Source organism: Melanostigma gelatinosum (genome assembly GCF_949748355.1).
Source record: "Melanostigma gelatinosum genome assembly, chromosome: 5".
NCBI classification, from domain to species: domain Eukaryota; kingdom Metazoa; phylum Chordata; class Actinopteri; order Perciformes; family Zoarcidae; genus Melanostigma; species Melanostigma gelatinosum.
The window spans coordinates 17,143,504-17,159,203 of record NC_136638.1 but is presented as its reverse complement, the minus strand read 5'-3'; the positions used below and the strand labels follow the sequence as shown (position 1 = coordinate 17,159,203).

Below are 15,700 nucleotides of genomic sequence, written 5' to 3'. Positions count from 1 at the left end.
CTGGAGGCTCGCGCAAAACGTTGGAAATACATCTTAAATGAAGATTGTTTTTTTTGTCGTTCGATGTCGATTTAAAACCTAAAACTTTTTTTTTTTTTTAAATGAGACACTTACATTTTTTATGTTATCTTGCTGCTTCTCAAAAAAGTGAATTTCAACAGAGAAATTCACTTTTAAGAAATGCATTTGAGGATTATCTTCACATTTGAGAAGTTGTAACCTTTTTTTAAGTTTTATGGTCAAACTCTTCATAAACATGCTGTCCAAACTGTTTGCTCCATTTGTAAAGTAACTACAGCGGATAAATACATTTAGTGGAGTAAAAAGTACATTTCCCTGTGAAATGTAGTCAATCAGAAAAGGAATTACTCAATTACCAATACCATAATATTGTACTTACGCACAGTACTTGAGTAAATATACTTGTGTTACTTCCCACCTCTGACCTGTCGAGAAACAACATTTCGTTGGAATGTTTTTGTGAGATAAAAACCTTCCCAGATAAAAATAACTGCTTGACTGGAGTTACAAAAGAGAAAATAACCTACACTTACACAATAATTGAGAAACAAGACTATATTTACTAAACACAAGCTTTCAAAGCACAATAAACTATAAATGAGGTTGTTTTTTGGTTCTTACAGTTTTTCTCAATTGCTAAAACACTAAAACCCATTGGCTGAACAAAGTTCTCAGTTGCCTGAACTCATTTAGCTAATTGTGCAGTCTGTTGTCAATACCTTAAACTGTTTCACATGGTAAAACACAATTTGCAGATCTCACTTAGACTTTTCAGCAAAACTCTAAATACATTCTCAGTCTCAAAACACATTCTGCACTCTAATGCACATGTCATCCATACTGGTAAACACAAGTGGCAACAATCAAATACAAATAGAGAACACATGTCATTGATTAAACACAATCACTCAAAATTGATTTCACTTGTAGCAAATGATGTGACACAACCAATATAAGCCAGTTGAGAGAGCAAACAGGTGGTTGAAGGTGGGAAGGAGAAAGTCTGAGAATGGATAGAAGAAACAATGTGAGAGGACATCGTGCTTTCTATTTGTTACAGTAACAGTACTGACTGCTCAATAGATTTTGACTGGTTGACAGGTTCATATCAACAAAGAACAATAATTACAGTATCACAGAGACAAAGGACACGTTTGTGAGCTGCAGGGTACAGTACTGTACAAATAGGGGTACAAGGAGGAGGAAGAACAAAATAAATTGCAAAGAGCAAAGCACAGTAGTAATTTCTGATCAATTTTGAGCGACTGTAATAGAACATGTTTTCGTTCATATGTTTTGTATCATTTGTTTTGAGATTAAAAATCGACTTCTCCCTGAGAACTATATGTTTTGAACAATGTGTTTTCTATTTATTGGTGTATTGTTTACTGACTGCTTGATGGTGTATATTATTTTGATCACTTTGTTTGTGATTTGAGAGCAGTGTTTGATTTTGAGCACAGGTAAAACTGTTTTGAGGCGAAAGTTTCATTTTGCAAGAGGATTCAGAGGTTTTGTAAATAGTGCTTGAAGATGAGGTTTTGTGTTTACAGTTTTGAGAGAATGGGTGACCGTTTCAAGAAATGTGTCTTAGCAATCGAGAAAAACTGTAAACAGCAGCACTGTGCATCTGATAAATGTAGTGGCTCAGAGACGCTCCACTAGGTGTCACCATGCGTCCAGGAGACCCGAGCTGTTGGCGCTCACATCATCAGAAAAGAGACGGGGACATCCCATTGGTCACTCCTCATCATTCTGCTTCCACTGACCACATCTCCTGAACTCTTGGCTGCATGTAAAACAAATCATTTCTTTAGTTTAACTCTGAAATATGAACATTCTTAACACACCACTGTTGTGTACTATAGCCTACTCTCAACCAGCAGTATAGACACTGATATAAAACACAGGAATAAGATTGTATGAAGCAGTACATTTAATAAAATGAATTAGTTTATTTCAACCTTAATCCACATGTGAAGAAATGAGTCCACACAAACGAAGAAAAACAATAATACATCACACACAGCACACTGCTGTGCAAAAGCAAATATGGAGGACAAAGAAGTCGATGTTTACGGATTCGCGATAATGACTGAAGGTTGTGTCATGAGCTCGACTAACAAGCAGTTGCTCTGCTCTCGGCTGGTGACTCATAAAATGTGAAGACACGAAAGGCAATCCAAGGCTGTGACACATGGCTCTGGGGAAATTTACATAAGGGAACATTGCATCCCAAAAAATATTCAACAGCATTCAACAGCATTAAATCTTCAGAGATGGTAAATACAACTAACGATCAACAAGTAAATGTCTTTTGAGCCAAACTAATCTAACGGTAGAAGGTTAAACATTGAATTATATTTGTCTACAGTTTGGTTATTGCACTGTCTATGAATTAGTGGAGACAATTTCAAAGGGAAGAGAAATTGCAAAGGTTTCAAAAAAACGTTTAAAAGGTTCATTCTTGTCCACAAGCTAGGCTGTCAAGAATATGGTGACAACAAAAAAGCAACGAAATAACTTTGTGGACTGTAACATTTCCAACACGTGTTTTTCACAGATAATACACGTGTATGTATACGTACATGTTAAACCCATGTTTGGTTCCCTCATGTGTTTTTACATCTAACTCCATTGACCTTACAGTTCACAGCTATCATTTGACTTTGCTTTTCTATGTATTACAGCAGAACAAGAAGAACTATTTAGTGCGACAGTGCACTCCTTCATTAATATTTGTATCGAGAGTTTTCTGTTTTTTAATATTCTGTCTGTTTGCTTTGAAAGGACAAACCTTCACTGGGCGTCGACTCAGCCTTCAGAGCCTCCTGCAGAGCAGCAACTACGACATCAGGTTGAGGAAACTTGAGCCGAGCAGGCGGACCCTTCTTTATTCCAGTCCACAGAGATGTTTCTATAGGAACATAAGGACACAGTGTCATTTGTAGGAACAATTTAGAAGATAAGCAATACTTTTAATGTATAACAGCGGCCTCTAGAAGACTTTAAGATGTGTTGACTCTGATACTCAAAACCAAACAGTGAATAATCCATCAATTTGGAGAAAAACTATTTTACATATTAACACAAACATAACACGTGCCCCACACATGCACATATGCATTTTTAGAGAACTGGTTATTGCGTGTTAGCATGTGTCACATTCTTAATGCAAATGTTATCCTCTGGTGGCTCTTCTGCACGCCTGTTGAACACAGCCTCCTGCTGACTGTGTGTACAGGCTTTAATGAGGCAGAAGAGACATTCACTCAGAGTGAAAGATTGGGTGAGATTATACTTTCTTCACATCCTTAGTTGACACCTTAGATTTACAACTAATATGAAATCTATTATATGGATGAAAGGAAATTTTGTGGACTGGCTTTAATGAACGGTTGGAGCAAATGTGTTTCATTTAAATCGGGTTATTTCTGGTTTGTAATTGTGGTGAATCCCAAAACTGAGGTATTGACACTCGCTCATCCATTGGGGAGTCAAAAATGGCAGTTATTCTTGGATTTTCCCTTTTCATCCTCCTCACCTTTGCCTCCATCCAGCAGAGTGATGTCAAAGCTCTTCCTGCACGGCCTCTCAGGGTTGAAGACCACAGTCATGTCAGGACGGGCAGCCAGGAGGGCAGCTTTCACCTCCTCAGCATTACGCCCGTACACTCGTCAGCTCTTACTGCCAGAAATAACAGATCAACCATCAGGTGGAAGTTATCAAGTTAGCGTGTCTGCATATGACAAAACAACCATGTACATTTACTTAAGTACTGTCCTTTAGTGCTATCATTTATCTCATATTCAACTACGGTACATTTTAGAGGGAAATAAAAAAAATACAATAACTTTAAGAAGCACTTGCAGTGTAGACTTTATTGCATTCAATTAAGTCTATAATGCATGGCCATCAGAGCTGCTTCTTCTTTTATGAAATTATGATTGTCTATGGCTGCATATGTGAATCCAGAAAAGCCTAGCTGATCTTGGAACTGCAGGTTTTTGGGGGTTTTGGGGGTAAGTTTGGTCAAACCTCACAACTCTCAACCATATATCCATTCCTTTTAGCTCTTCAGACACTCATGCATTACTTATATTGAAAATATATGCATTAGGTCTAATGGAAAGCTCTGCTACTCATTTATTTTTGAGGATTATGCTGGGTGTGAGCCCTTGAGATTTAGATGGCACAGGCACACTGGTGGCTACACAGCTGAGCAGCACATTGCTTCACTTCTGTGCTGGTGACGTTAGTCTTTCCTTTCGTGCCGAACGAGAAATGCCTTTAAGTATTTCAGTGTTTCGCACCAGTGTTCAATGACCACCCTTAGGCCTTCCTGGCCTCTCTCCTCCTCTCCTCTGTCCTTCTTCTCCCCCACATGTGGTTTCTCCTCTTCTGCCTCAACCTCCGCTTTGCGTTTCGTCCCACGTCGACCTGAAACACACGTGATGTTACGTTCGTTTTCATACCGCGTACCGTGCAACCTCTAACCCGTTCATCAACTAAAAGCAATACACACCACATGTCTATCATGTTGCTAAATGTCCGAGTTACATTTGTTCACAGTTCACATTTGTTCTAACGTTACACACCGACCTGCTTTGGATGCCATTGCAGTTGTCAAATTTTTGCGCGCACGTGGACTGTACCAAAGTACCGGTATTCGTCTGACAGGGTTTTCAGTGTGACGGACGAAACCATTACCAGGAAGGTTTAGGTGTTCCATATAGAAACATACACATACAGTTTACTGTGTTTTTGTCATTAACATTAAGCTAATTCATCAATCGTATTCAAACAAAGCATCAGTTGTTGACAACTTCAGGAATGTGCCACAGCTCCTTTCTACAGATCCAGGACAGATGATGATGAATGATGTGACAGCTTGACACAAAGGCCACCAGTGCAGTTGTTTCTGCCTTTTATTTCGTTTACAGCAATTGTATCACAATTGATTTGACAATGACATAAAATGCTACAATGTAACACATTTTAAACAAGTTTACATTTGAAATGAAACTCTTGATACACAGAAATCTCAGATTTATCAGAAACGTTTTGGCCTTCATATTTGCGTCATCCCATTCAGCTAAAAGGTAGATACACTTTGAGATGAAGTTCCCCTTCTGGCTATTCCAACAGAAGATCTGTGTAATGTCCTCTTCAAACAGTGTGACAGATGATTGCAGGCCCCAAGGGTTGCGCTCCCATGTCCTTTAATCATTTGCAAGATTCCCAATTGTTGACTTGTGAGAGACGGCAGAGAGACAGCAAAGAAACAGGTGAGAGAAAACCCTGCAGAGCAACAGACGGATGTGTTTGTATACTCCAAAGTCAAGAGCAAATATGGTGTTACCGGAATAGCAATACCGAACACACATGTCTTCAGTAGAGGATGTGGCAGTCACATTTTTGGGCATTCAAAACTAAATTGTCTGAAAGGACGTCACAAGCTGCGTCCGTGCCATCAAACATGGGCTATACAGCCTCCCAGAGCGAGGCGGTGTGACTGACTCACAAGCGCTCAAAGGATAACTGCTCTTTTGTTCACAACCAACTGAAGAAACACACTTCATCTTAGCCGTGCTGTCACTTTCATTCTTGCTGTCCTTACCACATGATTAAATCTATCACTCAGTGTTTCACTCTCTCTGAAACAGACCAGACACAACGACGCAGAAAATCTCCGATGTCTTTGGATCCCAATCTGTCTTTGCAGTCTGTTGCAGTGTATTTTTAGCCGCGTGCGTAAAGCTTCAAGAGCTAACAGACCGTGGGACAGATGTGCCCTGTCTTCGCCCCGCTCTCCTCTTTTTCTTCCAAATGACTCAAGACCAGATGCACAGAGCTCCTGGTTGCGTCCATGCTGCACAAATGTGCACACACTCACAAACACTCACAGATTACTGTGGGTGTAGGTACACAACAGAAGGCAGATATTTCATTCAGAAATCTATTTTTTTCATGTGTGTTTGCTCCTCCTTTTCTGAATCTTTAGGACTCTCCAGTTGGTAAAGATACATTCTGATGTTTAATTGTTTAATTGTGAATCTCCCTCCTACAATTGTTCTTGGAAATCTGTTACGCATTTTGCAGTGTGAAACATTGCCAATTGGTTCACTAAAAACTTGAGCTCAACCGCTGACAAAAGAATGTGAGTTAACGAACCAAACGTGAATAATTCTGAATTATTGTCATGTAAAAACAATTTAGTTGAGTTCGCCGATCGAACAAGTTCAATAAACGGAATATTTTAAGTTCAATCAACAACTGTTTAGTCACACTGACACACGTTACAGTTAAATTGGCTTTGCAGTTACATTTCCTCAGTTTGAAGAGTCAGTTCACACAGGTCTTTGCTTCCTGTCAGGATCCAGGATCCCTGTCTGACCCGTTGTGTGTTTCCCCTGATCTCCTCTCCTCATGTGTCCTGTCATTCCCCTGTTTGTTATTGTGTGCCATGTGCTCTGTGTTGTCCTCTGCCTCCAGACACCTCCCATGGCCACACCCTTGATTGTGCACAGCTGAGGACACTCCAGCCGATCACCTCCTGCAGCCTGACACACCAGACTCAGGGCCCACTAATGAGTGTCCTGTCTCTATATAAACTCTGGGCCTGCAGTCTGGGGTTGTCAAGTCGTACCGTCTTTCACCCGCTTCAACCCCTGCCCGCCTTGTGTTCAACGGACTACACACGCCGTCAAGCTGCCAGCCCTCCGGTGTCGAGCCACGGGACTCACACCGTCGATCTGCCTACTCTGGTGTCGGACCACGGGCTCCACACCTTCCTGTCTTAGTCAGGCTAAATAAAACCTGTTTCCATTAACTTCTGTCTCCTGTGGTCTTGCGTTTGGGTCCTACCGGTGAACTCCCGTGACACTTACAGTATGCTGGCCCTGCTCCTTTGTAGAAAGATGATACATGATGCTGCTTGTTAAAAGAAACAGCAAGTATCCATCGTGTCTGTCTTTTTCAAGGTCTGGAGAGTTTTAAAACTCAAACCATAAATGCTGGAAAGTCTTATTTTAAGGGTTCTAAAACTAGTTTTAGTTGATTAATAAGCTATTGAATTTACATTAGATTGATGATAAAATATGTTGAAAGTTTTTACTGCACTACATATATCTGACAGTTGGACTTGACTTACTAGTTAAGTTTCTGATTTAGCTTTGAAATAAAAAAGCATGTAAAGCTTTGAAAATACAATGCATTGATAACCAAAGAGATATTTCCCCCCCTAAAATACATGAAACATTTCAAACCAGTTGCATGAAATAAAACGGTACAAGTTAAAAGCAACCTCATTTTATTCTTCAAAAGTCTCCTTTTTGGCTTTTTGTAAATATTGTTTTGGTAAATATTGCTTCACACTGATGATTTGCTGGCATTTTATCCAGTGACACACACACACACAAGCAATGGGCATATTATTTTTTCAGTGGGTGAACTCGTGGCAAAGTCGCCCTTTGTAGTGAGGATAGTCAGTGTTTCGATGATTTATTCAGATAGTCGGAGGATCTCCTCATCTCTCTGTTTTCACTCGTTTCCTTCCTCTTCCGTTTGGTGAGTTATCCGGAGCAGCGAACCTCTGCTCCGGAGGCTCATGTTTCCACATGCTGGACAAGTGAGCTGCTGAGCGCAACGGTGCTGCAAATGATTTTCATCAATTATGCAGCACTGCATTGTCACATGGTAATTTAAACCTATTCTCTTCTTTAACGTCAAGAAAAGATGACCTTTGTATTGTGTATATTGTTTCAGGGTAAAACCCGGGTGAATAATCCATTTCATCCTCCAGAATGTTCCACTCAGCCTCTTTGTTTCTCTTCCAGGGCCCTCTGACGTCAGGGTGTGAGTCTCGGTTCTTCCTATGCAAATAAGAACATGTGTGAGGGTGAACGTCAGCGAACACGCCAATGACATGCAAACAATCACGCCAACTCACACGAGCCAACACACAGGCGTGGCCAAGACAAGCATAACCATGTGTGGGAGGCAGAGAGAGAAAGAAAGACAGAGAGGGATATAAGTGTTGGAGTGATAGGGCTTCAGACAACGAGTGACAGCATATGAAAAGCAGGCAAACACACAAAAGAGAGGAAGAAAGGCAGAGGCAAGACAAATGGGATAGAGAGTTGGGGGAGAATGAGTGGGCACAGTGTATGATAAGCCGCTCATCATCAAAGTCTGATGACTTCAGAGGAATTCTCTCTGCTAATGGTCTGGTTGTGTTCCTGCACCGGAAAAACTGCAAATATGTCCCGTGGCCGCCCAGGCAGCTGCTTACGGGCCTAGAGAGCAAACGCCTACACTTCTGCCATGAAATAGCAACTTGGAAATACAGGAAGTGTGAGCACGTTGGTCACGATTCAAGTTTTTGATGTGCATTTCTCGAGGTGGTGAACCCTGGCAGGATAAGATATCAGTCGTCCATAACTGCCTTCTGCATATTTCTGTGAAATTATGATCATAGTCCTTTTACTTAACTTCAAAGCTGCCTCCAAAGCTGTTTTACTGTTGATTTTTGTTCAATATTTATGATTCTTAGAGTTGAGCTTAGTGACAATCTGCATGTAACTGTTCATCAAAAGCTTGAATCGACCAGAGTCCTTTGACAATTCTGGACAACAGTAAAGATATTTCTTTTGTTTCCTATTTCACAAATAATGTCCATAAAAAGTCTAAACCCACATGCTGTTTGGAGCCTTGACTGCCAGAAATCATGCTCTTGTTTTCATGAATCCTGAGCAAAAGTTAGACATTTTAGGAAATATACTTATTCACTTTACGGTGGTATCAATCCTCTCATCTCGCTCTATGCCAGAAGTGGATTTCGCAAAACTGATCCTTCAAACTGCTAACATCCTTACGTCAAAGAAAAACTCAACCCCATGGATTGTTTGACATTGTAATACTGGCTGTAATACTGTAAACTTGTCAGTACTTTGGGATGAAAAGAGGGATAACTGTGTATAGTTGCATGTTGGGGACAGAGATAGTTTCATCGAAACACAGCACGGTTTGCTATACTGTTACAATTTTGTATCTTAATGGGAATTTGGTATCTTTTGCCACTGGAGATGCAACTTTTTTTTGTTGTGGTTACAACATCCACTACTGTACTGACAGAATATTGAATTTACTGCATGATACCTTGCTTGTATCTCCTCAGGAACACAGAGAGCATGCTGACAATGAACCTTACAAAACACTACTCTTCCTTAGTGCAGCCTAACAGAGCAGCTAGCATGTCTGTAGGCTATTATAGTTACATCAACAAATTGCAACGTTTACTGCTAGATTGCTAAATGCTGTTGCTTTTGCAGCAAATCACAGGACAATAAACCAATCAAACCTCTATGACACTGGTTCACACATGAATTGGTTATTTAACAACCTCAGATTTAAATTGACCTTCTTCGTGGTCAAACTGTGCATGTTAAATTTGAGGAAATGAAAAGTTCAGAAAGAAAGATGCTGTTTAGGACAATAATGTATGTGGGTTTGAGGATTTATCTGCTGCGACCAATGACCGGGAGGATCGAGGAAGCTTTCGTCACAGAGAGGAGAAAAACAAAGGAGAGAAAAGCAGAAGAAAAGAGAGGTGTGAAAGTGATGAATGATTTGTGAGCTTGAAGATGAAAAAGATTAGAGGGCCGCTCAGCGAAACTTCTCTGAACTTTATGACTTGTGTAAGTGTGTATTTGCACGTATAAGTTCATGCAACACATGAGTGTATGCATCATTATGACGGCGTGAGTTAATCTGTTGAGGGGGTGTGCTGGGACACATCGTCACATTGTCATCCTGGCGTGTTTCCCATTCAGCCCCTTCCCTGAATCATACCCGCACACACACACACGCACACACGCACACACGCACACACACACACACACACAGACACAAATATCACCTCCCTTTTCTAAAATGTTTGACAGGAGCAATGTGACGTGACTCTCTGAAAAAAATAGTCCAGACTGTTGACTTAATTGAAGAACGACGTCAAAGCTATCACATGTCAAAATGAAAGACTGCTCTTCAGACCATATTCATGCTCATGCTTCTCTCATTTAACTGTGCTTTTATTGTGAAAGTGGAAAATATTGCCTGTCTCAAATTCTCTTCAGGAGGCTACTGATTCAACAAAATGTTGTGATGCTAGGCTATCATCACTTCAGGTTTCTACTATCTATTGCCATCTGTATACATTGTGTTTGTGCTGATGTGCCAGCTCACTAACTTTTGCACATTCTTTCTGTTCCTGAGCGAACAAAGACAGTAAAAAACAACAACAGTGCAACACCCCACATACTTCTGTTTGATTGTTTATTTATTTTAGTAAAGCAAAACACTTTCCCAACACGTTTAAAAAAAATACAGACTATCAGTGTCACAATATCCTTCAAGTCAGAAAGGTTATCTTATAAAGTACAGCTTTATTATGAAAGAGATGATTTGATGTATGACAGCTTGATTGTCCTCGTGGTCTGTTTATGGTCTCTCGTACCATACAATACAAAAATCAGATGAAATCCTTCGATTTAACAAATGTGTTCAGATAAAGCAGACACATTCCCATGCATTTCTGAAACAATACAGTTTTCAAACCCTGGGTCCCAATAGTTTATCTGTGGGATTTTTTCAACTTTCAATCAGCGCTGAGAAAAAATGCATGCAACCTTTTACATACGCACACTGACAGACGAATTACAGGTCAGTGTGTAATGTAACAGGAGCCAGCAGGAACAGATACCCGAGGCATCAAACCACACAAAGGGCTGTAAATGAGTCAGCCTTGATGTTGTTTTTGCCTTGTTCTGTGTCAGTTTGGACAAACAGACAAACAAGAGCCATATTTCTAAAGGAAAAACAGGAACATACACACAGGCATTTTAAGAGAAGACCTGATCAAACTGGTCTTCTCTGGACTTTGGTTATTGGTCAACAAAAACTGAATCCCACACACAGACAAACTCAGAACCAGGAGCACAACATTAGTCGGTTGCCTGAGAGAAGAAGACGAGACAAAAAAAAAGCGAGGGGCAAAAAGAGGAGTTTCCACTTTTCGTTGGTTTGCCTTCCATTTACAATCTAAGTATCTCTTCTATCACCACAAGCTGTCGTTACCTGAATGGTATTAATATGAAAAGTAAAAATCCAGCGAGTCTAAAGTACGGAGCAGTTTCGGATGATTGTATCATGCGTGGTATTGTACAAGTGTGGGTGGTGGTGATGGTTTGCTGGCATCTCTGGGATCCCACAAGGTTTTGAATCTGAAGGAGAGAGGAGAGCCGCTCTTGGCTGCAGCTGTAATGATCCTCTCATCCTTCTCTGCCTTTAGATGCATATCTTAAGCTCATTCTGGTACCATTAACCATCCCTTTTATTCACGGCGAAAGACAGAAATTAGTGAGGGACAACGTAAGCGGTGAGTGGATGTTGTGCACTTGATATAGAAAATAGCTGTCGACGATCCACAACGCCTGCGTTGTTTACGGCTGATATTAAAAAACTTCTGGAGACATCACCAACTGTCTCTGTGTGTGTTGTGTCTCTGTCATTTCCTCATGTTGTTGTAGGTTTCTGCCTTAGTACCGTCACTATCAGAGTCAGTTTCCATGATCTGAGCCCTGCTTTTTGAAGCCTGTACTAATCAGCAGCAGCTACTTCAACATTGAAATCCTGCCCTGCTCTCCATCAGCTCAACGGATCCCTGCTCTTTACAACAGCTCCCTGCTGCCTCGCCTGCCTGTCTCCTGCATCAGTGTAGCACCTCCTGCAAGTCGAGGAGGTAACTGAAAGGAATCACGATCCAGGTTTGTGTTAGAGTTGGAAAGAGAAATCAGAGGGGAAAAAAGGGAATGGAGGAGAGAAGAGTTCAGCCAAAAAGGAAATGGATGGAAAATGTGACTACGGAGAGGGAGAGGAGGCGGACGAGGGATGGGGTGCTGGGTAAGGAGGAGGACGAGGGGAAGGCTGGGTTGTTGTAGCCTGGGGGGCACTCCAGGTCGAAGCAGGGAATAGAGGCGTCTTCGTTTCCATAGTTGGCCCAGTATTCTTCTTGGTCCAGCTTGGGGAGCGCCACCTCATCCTCCGACAGTTCATACTTGGAGGAGAAGGTTTCAGAGGGGGTTTTGGGGAGGTACTGAGGTTTTCCCTCAATGCTCTTCTTGTACGAGGCCTTGGATGAAGATGCGGGCTTGTGCTTGGAGAACCACCAGCGGGTCTTGGTGCTGAAGGTGGTCGTGGTGGTTCCTGCCAGAGAGCCGGGGTCAGGCAGAGGGCAGAGGGCGAAGTCCATCTCCCGGAGGAATCTGAGGTCCTGGCCGCGACGTTGGGATGGTGAGGTGCACATGAGCTCAGAGGAGGAGATGCGGGCCTTGCGGAACCACTCCCAAAGGGGAAGGGCCTCACAGCCGCAGGACCAGGGGTTATCATTGAGGCGGAGGAACTGGATGCCTTGGGTGTCTGTCATGGCCTGGCCTGGCAGCTCGGCCAGGGAGTTGTTGAACAGGTAAAGGATGGTCAGGCGGCCCAGGTCACGGAAAGCCCGACGGTTGACCTGCCTGACACGGTTGTCATGGAGAAGGAGGCGGTCCAGGTTGACCAGGCCTCTGAACACATTCTCAGAGAGGGCACGGATGCGGTTTCCATGCAGGAAGAGGTGGGTGAGGTTGACCAGATCTGAGAACAGGTCATCCTGCAGAAAGTGGAGCTGATTGTCCTGGAACAAAGTCAAAATACAAGAAGTTTTAGTGCTGTGGAAAAGTTCAGGAAAAGTAAGGCTGTTGTGTGATTCTAGTTAGAAAAAAAAAAATCTGTGGTAACTATCAACTTTGATAGGAGGGAATTAATCCCTACCGTAACATATATGTACACTTGAGGTTGTGCTTGGTTAATCGTATGATGAATAGTGCTTATTGAACCTGAGATGTGCTGCACTGGTTCTAGATCTTATGAGTGTTTAAATATGTACGTATAAAATAAATATAGTCTCAGTTTGCATTTGTGTGACTGTGTGCTGTGTGCAAATCACTGAACCTACTTAAAACAATTCTTCAACATGCACTGTGTAAAAGTGTGTCTCTTTGTGTGTGGGTGTTCAGCCTGCATGTTGGCAGCTGATGTGTCCATCAATTAATTCTGCAACACAAGTGTGTATTCCTGCAAGCGTCATATCTACACACTTATGCATGACTATCAAATATGTATTTTTGCAAGAGTGTGTTGAGTGTGTGTGCTGGTTTTACCTGCAGGTAGAGGAATTGCAGGCTGTACAGTTTGTGGAAGAGGTCATGGGGGAGAGCGGCCAGCTTGCAGCGATGCATGTGCAGGCTCTGCAGCTTCTCCAAGCCCCTGAAGGCTCCACCTTCCAGGCGATGTAGCGGGTTATCGCCCATATCCAGCTCCTCCAGCACCCTGAGGTTACTGAAGGCCCCGGCCTCGATCCATGTGATGTTGTTGCCATATAGCCAAAGCACCTGCACAGAATGAAGAACAAATGATGGGATTAGAGAGGAGAAAAAAAGACAAATAAGAATGTCTGCAAATATTTCTGGGAAATTCAACAGATGTATACACACTGAGACATTTTTACCTGTGTCTCGAAGCCAAAAGAGTCCGCACGCAGTTCTGTGATGCGGTTGTTCTGCAGGAAAACACGCTGTGAGTCATATGGCACACCGGACGGCACTATGGTGATGTTCTGGGACTGGCAGCTGACCGTCATGGGCGTGGGGTAACACACACACAGCCTGGGACATGCAGATACCCCGCCCGGCTTCACCACCACCAGCCACAGAATCAGCCACAGAGATAGTCCACCTGCAGAGCGAGAGAGAGAGAGAGAGAGAGAGAGAGAGAGAGAGAGAGAGAGAGAAGGTTAATTCTCCTGAGAAGAAATGGAACACAATTGGAGGTCCGGTTAGCAGCAAATGACCATTGTTGCAGCAGTTAGTCTGAGAGACAGACAGACAAAGAAAGAGAGGTTGATTTCAGCTTTTGGCACCAGTCTTTCTTCACTGTCTGTCTGTCAAACCTGTTGCTGTCAATAGTGATTATTTTTAGCACTGCTGTGCTGGCGCCCGTGACTTGTTGATGGCTCCCAGTAATTTGGGGTTCATGTATAATGTCACTAGGTTACATCACAGAAATCATTCACCCATTCCTATCCACCTTGGAGACCACTTTACAAAGGTCTGCATGGCTGTTGTGACACTGTTACATAACTCTGTATTTAAGCTTTTTAGAAATCAATGCGTTACATTAACCTGGTTTCCTCATTCTCAAGTTATCAAAAGGACGTTCCCGTTGAGAGGTTTACCATGCAGAGGGCACGCGTAAAATTGGCAACCAGACCCGGATCAGTTTCGGTTCTTATCAATATTGCAACAGCTTCTTGGCACAGCTCGGATAACGGCGTACAAAGGTGGCCACCGGGGGGGAAAGCACATACATGTAATAATGATGAGGTTCCCATTCAGCTGTTGTGCGCACGATTTTCCAGTGGCTCACCTCTTGACCTTTAACATGTCGGACTAGCAGCGCTGGAGCCTGAGGGAGAACTGCAGACTGGGCTGTTAAGTGGAACGAGACACCTTTCTCGAGTTTCTGCCCGTCTTATTTACTCCACAGTCGACACGAGATTCGGAAACATTTGGAATCGTGTGCGCATGAATCATATATTCATGCGTAAAAGAGATATGGAGAGATTGAAGGAGGTTTTGGTTGACTTTATAGGTGAGCCAAAACAGACACACTAATTTGATCACGTGCTGTAAATGACGTTTTTCTTCGATATCACATCAATTCATGCATACATTTGATTTTGTTCTTGCTTTTATTGTCACATGTTTGCGCTAAAATGCTCCAAATGTGCGCAGGCTGTCTCCCTCTACATTCCTCTACATTTGTAAGATCCACAATTGACAAACATGATTTTAATTTAAATGGGTGCAGCTTGGTTAACCATTCAAATTAGGCCTATATGCAAAATGACTGCGCGTAAAAGCATCATGAAGTCTATAAATGCAGTTGTTTTCATGCAAGCATTAATGTGATTGTCAAGTTTAAAATATGAACGTTCCGTAAACTTGCTACTTAAAAAAGACGACGGCAATAAACGTACTAAATCACAACACTGCATTGCATTCAAACTGCAGGTGCATCAAATGGAGCAACTCACCTTTAAAGTTGCGTGCGCTGGAGCGCCTCACGGTGCACCGAGTCCCCATCTCGAACCAAAGCTGAAAGCGAGTTAGCCTGCGCGGCGTGTAAGTGCCTGCTTGCTGCTATCTCTGCTGAGGTTCAGCTCTGGTGAGCGAGTTGCTGCGGCTTCAAGCAGTGACGTCCTGGAGTCCCGGGAAGCTGTTTATATCCGCGGCAGGGTCTTCGCCCACAGTGTAGGCAGCGGAGGTTTCACTCTACGTCAGCCCGGGAGGAGGGGTGAGAGTCACCGGAGGAAGTGACAAGAAAGGCAGTGATGGGGCGGGTTTTGTCACTGTCTTCACTGTGGAGTTACCTAAGAAAGTAACGCATCACTGTCTGTCAAAAGTAAGATTGTTACTAGATTATTCATAATGATGAGGCACTTAAATGGCACCACAGAACACATTCTATTAGCCTACATAAGAAATGTTAGAACACAGACAAAGTATTCTACCTTTTGTCATTG

General features: G+C 42.5%; 2 protein-coding genes across 2 annotated transcripts; both read right to left on the bottom strand.

The window, feature by feature from the left end:
• Nucleotides 1-2,499: 2,499 nt before the first annotated feature.
• Nucleotides 2,500-4,494, bottom strand: selenoh (selenoprotein H; the record flags this gene model as incomplete). Its single annotated transcript, XM_079269193.1, is given in 5 exon segments — nt 2,500-2,504; nt 2,819-2,938; nt 3,566-3,708; nt 4,335-4,476; nt 4,479-4,494. Coding segments are annotated over 5 exon segments (426 nt in total).
• A 5,938-nt stretch (nt 4,495-10,432) lies between these two features.
• On the bottom strand, nt 10,433-15,351 carry LOC306777307 (reticulon-4 receptor-like 2). Its single transcript, XM_079268367.1, has 4 exons — nt 15,212-15,351; nt 13,625-13,851; nt 13,278-13,508; nt 10,433-12,751 (listed from the first exon to the last, which is right to left on the bottom strand). Exons 1-4 carry the CDS (start codon nt 15,258-15,260, stop codon nt 11,906-11,908), a joined length of 1,353 nt encoding a protein of 450 aa, XP_079124493.1. The 5' UTR covers nt 15,261-15,351; the 3' UTR covers nt 10,433-11,905.
• Nucleotides 15,352-15,700: the final 349 nt, after the last annotated feature.

Coding starts and splice junctions, on each gene's coding strand:
- LOC306777307 (XM_079268367.1), bottom strand. CDS start 15,260: ATGGGGACTCGGTGCACCGTGAGGCGCTCCAGCGCACGCAACTTTAAA. Junction 13,509..13,624: donor CTTTTGGCTTCGAGACACAG/GTAAAAATGTCT, acceptor CATTCTGTGCAG/GTGCTTTGGCTATATGGCAA. Junction 12,752..13,277: donor TGCAATTCCTCTACCTGCAG/GTAAAACCAGCA, acceptor ACTTTGTTCCAG/GACAATCAGCTCCACTTTCT.